Source organism: Pelobates fuscus, chromosome 9, assembly GCF_036172605.1.
Source record: "Pelobates fuscus isolate aPelFus1 chromosome 9, aPelFus1.pri, whole genome shotgun sequence".
Lineage (NCBI taxonomy): Eukaryota > Metazoa > Chordata > Amphibia > Anura > Pelobatidae > Pelobates > Pelobates fuscus.
The window spans coordinates 123,713,629-123,726,732 of record NC_086325.1 but is presented as its reverse complement, the minus strand read 5'-3'; the positions used below and the strand labels follow the sequence as shown (position 1 = coordinate 123,726,732).

At 44.1% G+C, this 13,104-nt stretch overlaps 1 protein-coding gene across 2 annotated transcripts in view; it reads right to left on the bottom strand.

The window, feature by feature from the left end:
• Nucleotides 1-13,104, bottom strand: part of NEK6 (NIMA related kinase 6) — a 407,500-nt gene that overhangs the window by 360,492 nt on the left and 33,904 nt on the right. Inside the window, exon 1 of one of the 2 annotated variants that reach the window (XM_063432357.1) lies at nucleotides 10,824-10,860. The exons of the other annotated variant lie outside the window; for it this stretch is intronic. Within the exon in view, the coding sequence (XP_063288427.1) occupies nucleotides 10,824-10,853 (30 nt within the window). The 5' untranslated portion in view covers nucleotides 10,854-10,860. Of the gene's footprint in view, nucleotides 1-10,823; nucleotides 10,861-13,104 lie in introns of those variants that run through there. 2 annotated transcript variants of the gene reach the window in all.

The window sequence follows — 13,104 nt, the reverse complement described above, 5'->3', positions numbered from 1 at the left end:
TCTATCAGCGGAGGATGTTTTTTTCCGTTTTTGGGATACTTCATCAACTGGCATCTCCATTGGTTGCTGTATTGTCATCTATCGCAGTTGGAAAGTCCATTTGGGTTTGCTCGGGTAGCTCAGAGAATGGGTACCAGCGAAACAAACAGCATGGAATTTGTTGACTGAGCGTTAAAACAGCAAATACGAAGCCTCCTGTCATGTTATAAAATTGTAGATTATGCTAGCTTTAGTGTACCTATAATCTTAATTTTATTAATGACAGGAGGCGAGTATTTCCCACCCGTTCTTATCTCTCCCTTTAATTTTATAGTTTGGATTAATCAGGTACGTATACAACTCTGCTTGTTGTTTCTGCTACCCGTCACCTGTCCTTATGTCTTTTTTTCATAAGTAGGGTTGGGATATCTACATATTAAGGTAATTTTGTTTGCTACATTGGGTATCTACAAGTTTATTCAAAATACATTTCATTGGATAATCAACCTGTTCGATTCTGTTTTTCTTTCGTTTCAGTTTCCAGTCCTTCAGCGCTATCTGGTGTGGCACTTCTTTGTGGATGGTAGACATTGACTTATTTATTTTCAGTCCATCAACGCTATCTGGTTGACAGTTCTTCTCAGACGTTGGACATTGCTGTATTCTTCGTATCTGGACTTCGTTGCTTCCCATTATTTTTTCTGCCTTTGTTCTGTTTTGTCGCAGCTTGAAAGAGGAAATGATGCAATGGGAAGGGGGTTTTTATAGTACCTAACTTTTTTTCTGATTGGTTGTTTATCTGTGCTGCTGTGGAGTTCTAGTAAAGAGAGACTAAAGCAAATACTTGCCTCCTGTCATTAATAAAATTAAGATTATAGGTACACTAAAGCTAGCATAATCTACAATTTTATTAAAGACACGGAGGCTCCTATTATGCATATCTCTTTCTTTATTACTCTCAGCAGCAAAGATAGAGAAATATAAATATATCAAAATGAAAGAAAAAACTGCATAGGCACACAGGCAACCAATCACAAAACAGAGGAAGTGACTATAAAAGGCCTGTGTCACCCACAATCCCCCTCTTTCTTTGCTGCTCTCAGACCAGATAAGTACTCTCTGTTCACTCTCTGTCTAATGTGTTATTTATGGAATTTCTTTGGCTGTTTATTATGTGTTTATATTTTTTCTGGGGCTTCTGCTTACCTTTGCCCCTTCCTGTGCCTGCGTGGTGTGCCCTGCTTAATTTTTCTCCCCTGCCGGCCGGTCGGTTTTCCCCGCCGTCCTCACCCTCTCCTACCCTCTACTCTTCTCGTTGGGTGGCCTCCTGGTGGGTGGCCATGGGTGCTGCGGTTGGAGAGGTGTTTGCGTGCCTCCGCTCCTCGCGACGGTGGCTCCCTGGGTGCAGTCGGGTCGGACCGGACCGCATGTGTACCATACACGCGTCCCTCCCCTGCACTTTCTGCTTCTCCCGAGGTGCCTGTACCTCGTGCGGCGGCCATCTTGGATCGCGGTTTTACCGCGATCTTCCTGCAGGCTTCCTGGGTTCCCTCTCCTCCTGCCCGGCCGTCCTCCCCTTGCTCTGTCGGCCTCTGAGGTTTCTTCCTTTCCTGGGCACTCCACCATTCAGGTACTCTGTTTAATGTTATGTTTAATGTTATTATTATGCCTAATTAACCGTTTCTTTTCTCCTATGGGTTACTCAACCCTGTTCTGCTAGGTTTATGCTTTTGGTTTTCTTAATGTGTATTTACAGTTTTCTCATACTACCTCTCTGTTATGCCTTTGTATTTTGCCATATTTAATGATGGGAATTGCATGAATGTGTCCAGATCACATGGGCCTTTACTCTACTAGTTGTTTTACATCCAAGAGGGACCTGATCTTTCTGACTATTTATTTTATTTATTTTTAGATTATGTATTCCCTTTATATATTATTACAGTTTCTCAAATCTGTTTTTATCTAATGGACAATACATTTTCGTTTTACATAACAACCCTCTCCCTATGATGGCTGAGGGTGATGAGCCTGGGAGCCGTTTTTCATGATTTTTCATCAGGGGCAGCAGAGCTGACTGACTGTCAGACATTAATATAGTCTCCTATATGTCGTATCCCATGCCATGAATTTTTATCTTTATCCTGGGTGCGGAGTCATCTTCGCTTTCCCAGTATTTCTGACGCAACTCCCTTAATGCCCCCTACCTCTGCTCTACTGGGTATGGGACCCTCCCCCCCCACCCGCTGCCCTGCCTCGCCGGGGCCCATAAGGCTACGGCGGAGGATTATCACCTCATAACTCCCACTCATTGACGCAGATCCTACCTGCTATGACGGACTCGCTGAGGCGGTCAAAGATGGCGCGCTCCCACCGCGCATAAGAGCCCCTGGTCGGGCTAAAAAGACCAATGTGGATACGGGCTAGACACCGTACTGAGAGGTCGGTTACCGACCGGAGTGAGGAGAAGGATTATGTGGTTATGGTAGGTGCCTTCCTATGGCGACCCCTACTGGGGCTACTACCCTATCAGGTGCTCCCGCTCGGGCGGGTATTAGGGGTACGACCCCTTTTGGGTCCTCTGGGTACGCCCCGTTTTCTTTAACGAATCGGGCTGATACTTTGATACCTCTGGGCTCCTCCCTGGAGAATTTCAGAATTTACTTATGAGAGCGATGGGCCCCCCTTCTCTTTTTTCTGTACAAATGTATGTCCTACTTGATTCCGCTACGGCGGTGAATATGAACACCCGGGTGCATCACCTGTTGGCACTATTGGCAAGTTTTCTATGGTCGTAACGACCGGACGCCAGAAGGCGATTCTTTGAAGATTCACCCTGATTGGCGAATATGGCCATCTCCGCACCGGCCCTAAGCTGAAGGGAGGCTGTTCAGATGCAGACTTTTTGTCATGGAACCGGGGTTTTATAAGTGAAGACGTTCACGTTGATTGCTAAGCCCCAAGTAATTAGAAATGGTTTTGGTGGGGCCGGGCGTGACGGGAGCCGCCCGTCTGGCCGTGATTTACGGGACTCGTTCTGAGAATGCCAAGCTCCTTACTCCCTATGCGGGATTTCCACGAACTCTAGACTCCACTCCTCCCCATCCAGGGGGAGAATATATTAAGCCCTTGCCACCCCGTGGTTACTCCCTTCTGGTGGATACCCTATGTTCCCCTCCTCCTTATGGACGGGTGGCGGACAGGTTTGGCCCAGTTTCTGCTAAAGATGCTGCCTTAGTAGTTTCTCTGAGCGGTACGGAGCTACCGTCTAGTGTTTTTTTTTTTTTTCTGTCTTGACCTGTTGGCATTTTGGCCCCATTGCACTTGCCTGTCAGGGGGACAGGTATCGTGATTCTCCATGGAGATCCACGACCTGCTCGCCTTAGGGAAGATTTGTGGGTTACCCTGGGGTTACCAATCTTCAGATCAGTATAGTCTTGGTACCTAAACGGTGGGGAGGGGTTTGCCCCATTCTACTTCCCCGACCTCTCTTTGTTTTCCCTTTGGTACCACCATTTCAACTGATGGGCATCCATTGCCTCCGGGATCATTTCTAGGAGTAGGTTTGGTTGGCCCATCTGGATTTGACAGAATATCTTGTTATTGTTACTATGAACACGGAATACGGGTTTTTTTTCCCCGTTTTGCCTGGCGAAGGAAACGTTCGAGATTGTTTTTTGCTAGGGCTACTGTTAAGTCTCTCATCGGCTTCTGGATGTCCCACCAGGAGGTGCTAGGGGTACCCATCTGAATGTCTACCTGGACGACATCCTGGTCATATCCCTGTCCAGGTACCAGTTACGGTTGCGTGTCAACTGTCCGATCACGATGCTTCGGGTTTTCCATTTATTAATGAGTGGTTAGGAGCCAGTTTTATGTAGTCCTCACGGTCGATGGAGTTTTTTCTTAGGTTTAACGGTGGAACTCTATCAGCTTGTTCCCGTTCCTTCCTGGCTCCGAGATCTAAACCATTATGAAGTTTGTCATGTAGACTTTTAGTACAGTGGTCCTGGTGGTCGGGCATTTAGTGAGGGTGCCAGACCTGCCAATGGCTTCCATCCAGGCTACGTCTCCAGGTCCACCTCACTTTCTACCCCTTCAAGTCAGTAGGATTCCTATCTCTGTCCAGGTCACTGTTATGAGGCAAGGCGGGAGTTGGACGACGGTTCCAGGATCTATCTGATTCAAGGCTTGGCTCATAGGTAGACCTGGATCAGCGGGACCCTCTGTGAGCCGTGAATCTTTTCTCCCAGGGACAAGTGGTCCAAAATCGAGAAGATGTTGCACTCTGAATATTGTAAATCTTGGCGGGAACATTTTGTTTTCGCGGTTTTGCCCCGGTCGACTACGTTATGTTTTGAGTGGGCTATATGTCGGCGATGGGTTCCATTGACCAGCTAGGGGCACATGGCGCACACATGGCTAATCGTAGCATACTGATTCTGGTGCTTTTTGCCTTCAGGGTCTCGGCGACAGCTGAACACGTTCCACCTGGACACTACTAGGTCCGCTTGGACTTCACATTTATTCAAGAGTTTATGGCGTTTTTTCTCGGTTTGTAACGGTTGTGGAAGCGGTTCGAGGTGGATCTATTGGCATCTTGCCTTTACACCTCGTTACCGAGGTTTTTACGTATGGAAGGCGATACCCAGCAACTGTCACGATTGGCGTGTTCGTTCTGGACTGACCGGATATTTGGATGTATGCATTCCCTCCGTTCGATTTGGCTGCTTGCGGGCTCTTGCACTTGGCCCAGCACTAGGTGGCGTTGGTATTGATTGCTGCTCTGTGAAGGTCGCATCCATGGTTCCCTCGATTACTGAGAATGGCGATGATTTGCCAGGTTTGATTCCAAGCATTCGGAACCCTTCTAGACCGAATGGGACTACACTTCGTGGATTAAGACCTTCTACATTGGATGATGTGACTCCTTTCGGGACGTTTGGATTATCTTGGCCATTCTGCGTTCAACTCCCCGTCTCCTCTGTGAAACATGGATGCCGGGTGATCGACCGGCCTTAGGTCATCATGACAAGTGTGGTCCGGTTGATGCGTGGGACTACCACTGGTTTTTCCGTATCTATCCCTGGATTTGGGATTTTTCCTGGTCGGTCAACAACCTTCGTAGATCATCTATGTAGAGGATTCACCTTACTAAGTCAACTGGAGCATACATTTTTACCATACGTTCAGGACGTTTTTTGACGCTATGGCCGGTGGGGTGTCTGGGAACTTACCTGGAGGTTACACAGCCACTACGTTTTCCGGATCGTGCACTTTGTTCTTTCCTTTCAACGCTCCCCACCTACTGGTGTCCACTCTTACATTGTCAAGATGGGTTTCCTGACTACTATGTTGGCTGGTATCGACACGTCGTCTGATGCATCCCACTTGGTACACGAGAGTATGACATACGGGGCCTTGGAGGGCGGTTGTCGTTTGGAGGATACACTACGGGCTGTTCTCCAGTGGCGAGTGTTGAGTTTCGTGACTCTATATTCCAGACCGATTGATCACATTGCATCTCATATGGTGGCTCAGCTTTGAACTTGCATAATAGGAGCCTCCGTGTCTTTAATAAAATTCTCAGATTTTACTATTAACATGACGTAAAGTCATGATTTTATTAAAGACACGGAGGCGAGTATTATTCCCGCCCACCCTCCCGGTGTTGGGTTTGGGATGAGATGCTGTTGGACTTACAGGTATGTGGCAATCCAGTCTGTTTGTTGTATGTATTTATTGTGTATATTTAATGAAGAAGTTTCAATTTTCCATGGTTTGGTTCTAATGGTAATTTTTTCTACTATACGTTTGGTTTCCTAGACTGCTCCTGACGAATTTATTTGGTGAGTTTCAGTTTGGAGTTTAGATTTTACCATATTTCTCTCTCTTTTGTAGCTTGGAGTTCGGTTTGTTGCCGTTCCTGTTCTTACCGGTGTGTGATGTTGGTTCATGTTTCCTGGTCTTCGGTTCGCAAGAAAGAGGGGGATTGTGGGTGACACAGGCCTTTTATAGTCACTTCCTCTGTTTTGTGATTGGTTGCCTGTGTGCCTATGCAGTTTTTTCTTTCATTTTGATATATTCATATTTCTCTATCTTTGCTGCTGAGAGTAATAAAGAAAGAGATATGCATAATACTCGCCTCCGTGTCTTTAATAAAATCATGACTTTACGTCATGTTAATAGTAAAATCTGAGAATTTTATTGTGTTTGTATAATAAAATCTATGAATGGTATAACGCTATTGGAGCCTCATTGGATTCTCTTTATTTAATAACTGAACAGATCAGGCCATGAAATAGAAGCTAAGTGATACATCCCTCAGTGATTTTAAGTTGATTTACCCAGAGCTAGTATTCTAGCATCGGCTCAGCTAAGCCCACTGCAGCTGCACAGGGAGGTGGTAAAATCTCCCTGAACTGTTCTCTTTGCATGTCTGCAACTCTGGCTGGGAGAGACCAAGAAGGGGCGTTGAGAGGATTCTGCATGAAACGGGAGTTGTAGATCTAGTTTTCAGCCCAACAGACTACCAGATAATCAAGATTAGAGCCTGTCACGCCGCCCGCCGGGTCCGCTCCTGCCAAAGAGCGGTATGGGTCCCTTGGGGCGCGCATTGTTGCGGCGGCATTCCCACACATCAAGGGGAATGCCGCCGAATATTTACCCGGTCTGCAGGTGGGCGCATCTCATTGTAGCGGCATTCCCACGTACTAATGGGAATGCCGCCTATCACTTACCTCACTGACTGGAACTAGTCCCCCTCACACAGGGGCCGGGTCTGTAATCATTAAAGACGCCGGCCGCTGCAAGTTAGAACCTTTTAATGGTTTTGATATTAACCCTTATAGTGCTATACCTTTTGGAATGTGTGAGTGATGTCACACACACAAGTTCACTATCACATGCTTCCCTGCAGCCAATCAGGGAGCACCTTATGCTAGTTAAACCTTTTCTTGTCCATTTCTCTGTGCCCTGTCGTGGTTTGCATTCTGGTTATCCGAGAGCGCGTTTCTGGTACGGATTCTTGTGTATTTTGACCTTGGCTTTCCTACTCACTTTCCAATCTCTGTATTCCTTGACCTTTGGCTTGGCTCCTTAATATTCTGGCTTCTATATTCCTCGACCTTTCGCTTGTTAATAGTTTCCGTGATTTCTGTGTTCTTTGTCCACAGCCTGTCTTGTGGTTTTTCCTTTTATACGTTAAATTCAGCCATTCTAAGGCCCAGTAATACGTCATAGGGTTTTCTTTATTTTATACTTAAGTTCTGCGTGTTAGGCATTAGTTTATCCTGACAGAGCCTTTCTCATTGCAGAAAAAGTAAGCAGGAGGGGGGCTCAATTTAAAAAATAAAAAAATAAAAGGATCTGTAATGTGTGGGAAGGTTAAACAGAACAAACAGCCTCCCCACACACAATCTACACCTTTTTGCTTGGCAATGTGAAACCATTTTTAGGAGATGAAACAGCAAACAACAGTAGCAGTCAATGTACAAATGCGGCTTTGGTATTGGGATAACTCTGCAGCCTCCTCTGATAACTAAACAGAAATGTGTATATGCAAATTAGTGCAACCAAATAAGTAGTTAAATGTTGATATTACGGCTTTTTATTGTGTGTTTAAAAAGTTACTTGCATTATAGATTTCATGTATTAAAGGAACACTATAGTCACCTAAATTACTTTAGCTAAATAAAAGCAGTTTTAGTGTATAGATCATTCCCCTGCAATGTCACTGCTCAATTCACTGTCATTTAGGAGTTAAATCATTTTTTTTTCCTGTTTATGCAGCCCTAGCCACACCTCCCCTGCTTATGATTGACAGAGCCTGCATGAAAAAAAAACTGGTTTCACTTTCAAACAGATGTAATTTACCTTAAATAATTGTATCTCAATCTCTAAATTGAACTTTAATCACATACAGGAGGCTCTTGCAGGGTCTAGCAAGCTATTAACATAGCAGGGGATAAGAAAATCTTAATTAAACAGAACTTGCAATAAAGAAAGCCTAAATAGGGCTCTCTTTACAGGAAGTGTTTATGGAAGGCTGTGCAAGTCACATGCAGGGAGGTGTGACTAGGGTTCATAAACAAAGGGATTTAACTCCTAAATGGTAGAGGACTTAGCAGTGAGGCTGCAGGGGCATGTTCTATACACCAAAACTGCTTAATTAAGCTAAAGTTGCTCAGGTGTCTATAGTGTCCCTTTAATTATAACTGCTTGTTCTCCAATATTTTGTATATTTGTATTTTAAATGGTTTTCACTACATTTTTAAGGACAAGTCAAAAAAAAAAGCTAGTCATTGTTCAAAATAAAGTATTTTATGGAAGTTCTATTGGGAATATTGCATCCTGTCTGGAATCTAGCAGCAGACCTTCGGACCTGCATGCTGGCTGCACTATTCTTTGGTCCCGAGGACGTATCATGAAAGAACCAGGCCTGAAAGCCCCAAAGGCAGTAGTTGGAAGCATGACAGGCAACGGGGTCAATCAATGCCGGGGAGCAGGTCGACAGGAAGAGAGATTGCTACCTGCCTGGGAAAAGATGGATTGGCAAAGAGGCCGCTGCCTGGAAGGAGTAGGTGTTGGCAGATGTGCGTGCACACAGAGACAAGCTGAGAGAGATATCTCAGTGTCTCAGTGATGATCTCTGATGTGGCAGACCCACATCCCTGGTGTTTTTACACAGGAGATTTAGCAATGCTTATATTTTGCCTAAATCACACCTATAGTGCTTGTCAAACTGACTACCACGAGAGGTAATTTCCTTTTTAAGGGCAGTGTGATGGACAGCATCCAGTGGTTCTCCAACAGAAACATTAGCGTCAATGCTTCACTATAAGAAATATTAGATGGAGTATGAAATGCCATGCATGTACCCTATCCCACCAATACTTTTATCTGACAAGTACTGGATTCAACATTCTTTAGAACTGATGTCTTTGCCGACGATGGACTGGCTGAAGAGAACAGACTCTCCCAGCATTGAATTACAGATAGATTTTCATTGATTTTGACATCTAGCTTTACATCGGGGCTAAACATTTTTTTTGCAAGTCTGATTAATTCACTTCTTTGCATATGGTGAAAGTCAATGGAGAAGACTAGTAAATACAGGTCTGCACTAACTTAAAGTAAAACATAACCATCAGAGCATTCATTATCTCCTCCTGCTTCTAGCAGCTGGCGATGTCTCTCCCAATCCAGGGCCCTTCACCTTCTCTACACACACCTAAAACCAGAAACCCCACAAACCTCATCACAATACCCTGCTCTTTACCAACATTCAGTATGCACTCTGGAACGCCCGCTCCATCTGCAGTAATTTAAAATCAACAGCCATACACAACTTTTTCATCTCAAACTCACTTACACTACTTCTTGCACTTACAGAGTCCTGGCTGTCCCCCTCTGAGAGCACTACTCCTACCTCTTTATGTTTTGATGGGCTACAATTCTCTAACACTCCCAGACTCAACTGCAAAGGAGGTGGTGTAGGCATCCTTCTTTCCCCTCAATGTACATTTCAACCAATCATAACTCCCCCTGCCCTATCATTTTCTTCTTTTGAAGTTCACACTGTCCACCTATTTAAACCCACTCCTTTAAGAACTGATATCATCTACTGCCCACCGGTCATCCTAGACTATTCATTCTGCACTTTTCTTCCTGGCTTCCCCACTTCCTCTCATATAGCACTCCTTCCATTATACTTGGGGATTTCAATACCCAATCAACAACCCCAATTGCACTGATGCCTCTCGTCTGCTCTCTGTAACCTCCTCCTGTGGCCTTATGCATTGGTCCAATTTAGCAACCCATACAGCGGGAAACACTCTTGATATCGCCTTCACCAATCTCTGTACTGCCTCTAATCTCTCAAATATTCATTTTCCTCTGACCACCATCTGCTGACTTTTGACATCAGCATATCTAAGACCCAATTGACACCACCGCCTGAACATCAATCTCACAGAAACCTCCAATGTCTTGACCTAGAGAATTTCTCCACTAATCTTCAAACTCTTCTTTTACCTATCTCATACCTCACCTGTCTTAGCCCTGCAACCTCCTTCTACAATTCCACCCTCTCCTCTCAAACTAGACATCATGGCACCTCCTACATTTAAAAGCAGCAAGTGCCCCTAACAACAACCTTGGCACACCAAGATGACTCGATTCCTCCAAAAATGCTCCAGAACTGCTGAACGCTGTTGGAGAAAGTCTCACTGTGCGTCTGACTTTCTCCACTATAAATTTATGCTGCGCTCATACAGCTTGGCTCTTTCCTCTGCAAAAGTAAATTACTTCAATACCCTCATAACCACTCTCCTGCGAACCCAAACAACTATTTCACACATTTAACTCTCTTCTTCACCCTATTGTTCCTCCTCCACCTACTAACTTGACCGCCTCAGACTTTGCAACTCACTGAAAAGATCTCTACAATCAGGGAAGAGATCTCTCATCTTTCTTCTTCCCCTTACAATACTTCCCCTAACCTCACTCACTGTGCCTTTTTTTATTGCCTCTCTGCTATTTCTAACTGGATGGCTGCCCACTTCCTTAAACTCAACTTGACCAAAACTGAAATGCTGGTCTTTCCTCCCTCAAGTGTTGCTACTCCTGTGTCTCCCCCCCTCCAAGTCAACAGTGCTACCATCAGCTCTACCACGCCTCTCCTTCACACCTCATGTTCAGTCTACCGCCAAATCCTGTCGCTTCCATCTCAAAAACATTGCGCGCATCCAGCCCTACTTAACGCCAGATGCAACTAACGTGCTGGTCCATGCCACTGTCCTTTCTCGCCTTGACTACTGTAATCTGCTTCTCAGTGGTCTTACGTGCTCCCAACTTGTACCGTTACAGTCCATAATGAAAGCAGCGTCGAGGCTCATCTTCCTGTCCACCCGCACATCCAACACCTCACCCTTCTGTCAGTCTCTACATTGGCTTCCTGTAATATATAGGGCTCAATATAAAATTCTGGTTCTTGCTTTCAAATCTCTACATAATGCTGCTCCCACCTATCTATCCTCACTAATACACAAGTATGTCCCAGCTAGGTCTTTACGCTCTGCTGAAGACTTACGTCTATCTTCTGTCTGTACTCCCACCTCTGATGCTCGCCTTCAAGACTTCTTGAGGGCTGCACCGTTCCTGTGGAACTCACTTCCCTCCTCCTGCGTTAGATGCTCACCCAATCTCCACTCCTTCAAAAAAATCATTAAAAACCCTCTTCATAAAAGCGTATCAATTAAACTTAATAGCTCCCGACTGATTCCTCTCTTGCAACTGTCATTAGTCTAATACTATCCTTACCTTTTGTGTCACTTTACCCCACTCCCTCTAGCATGTAAACTCATTGAACAGGGCCATCAACCCATCTGTTCTTGTGTGTCCAACTTGTCTGGTTACAACATGTTTGTTCGTCCACCCACTGTAAAGCACTGCAAAATTTGTTGGCGCTATATAAATAATAACAATTGTTCTATATCTTTGCTTGTCCACTTAGTTTCCACTACAAAAAGTAATAAAAACAGGACAATTGAAATAAAGGAGGGAAGTGAAGCATAACTAAAGGCATCAGTGCACAAGTAAAAGGAAAGGGATTTATGGGCTGTCACCATGCTGAAAAAAATGTCAGGGAAACCCAGTATAGACTGCATAAACACCACTAGGAAAGAGATTAAATATTGCAAGAGAAAGCTAAGTTCATTGTATCGAGCCCTTGTCACTTCTGCCTATCATGTTTTATCCGGATTACTAGTAAACTTTATTTACCACCATTTACCCAGAACAACTCCAAAAAATATGTTGGTGGCTACAAAATAAACATAATAACAACAAATGTAATGGGAAGTGAATCCCATGCTTATACACCATGCACCTAAATGCTGCATTTGCCTGCTTTCATAATCCAAATAAATATATGCCAGTATTCCCACACAGCTTGATCTATTCACTCGATTTAGGCCAAAATAGCCAAATAGGAAATAATCTCTTGATCAAATATTTCCCTATTCAGTTCTCAACAATTCTTAGTTGAATTAATAAACCCTAAATGATAACCCATGAGTTAAATATATTGACTAAGTGTGTGTGTTTGGATGTTAAACGTGTTCACTTATGTTGACAAAGTGTTTATATTTGGACATGAAACGCGTTCAGTGTTACTCTAGAATAAGTTGTTATGGTGCCAGAAGGTCCTGCCACTTCTTTACCTGTAGGGGTTTAGTGATAAAGGTAGCTCTCCAGCACCATTCCTCGATATCTTAATTGATATACAGTGTCTGAAATTCAGCAAGAGGAAACACGGACTGCCACTGCTAGGCATACAGTGGTCATCTGACACTCTTGGCCAATAAGTAGCTTCCCATTCCTAAAAACTGCACTTTTTTAAGAATGGGGAGCTACTGATTGGCTTAGAGCTCTGTGATTTCTCTAGCTGACTTTAAGACACTGGTCATCACTGGGGACAGCGAGGGATAGCACTGGAGAGCCAGCTTTGGGGTTTAACCTCTATAAATAAAATAATAAATGAAAAGCATCCGGGACCTTCTGGTACCATAACAACTTTATTTCAATTAAGTTGTTATGGTGCACTTTATGTACCTTTACATTATTTTACAATTTTTTGTCAATACATCCCAACACAAAAGCAGATACCGTATATACTCGAGTATAAGCCGACCCGAATATAAGCCGAGTATAAGAGTATAAGACTAGGGTGGGAAATGCAGCAGCTACTGGTAAATTTCTAAAAAAAAATTAGATCCTAAAATAATTATATTAATTGAATATTTATTTACAGTGTGTGTGTGTATGAGTGCAGTGTGTATGTATGAGTGCAGTGTGTGTATGAGTGCAGTGTGTGTATGAGTGCAGTGTGTATGTATGAGTGCAGTGTGTGTATGAGTGCAGTGTGTGTATGAGTGCAGTGTGTATGTATGAGTGCAGTGTGTGTATGAGTGCAGTGTGTGTATGAGTGCAGTGTGTGTATGAGTGCAGTGTGTATGTATGAGTGCAGTGTGTGTGTATGAATGCAGTGTGTGTGTATGAATGCAGTGTGTGTGTATGAATGCAGTGTGTGTGTATGAATGCAGTGTGTGTGTATGAATGCAG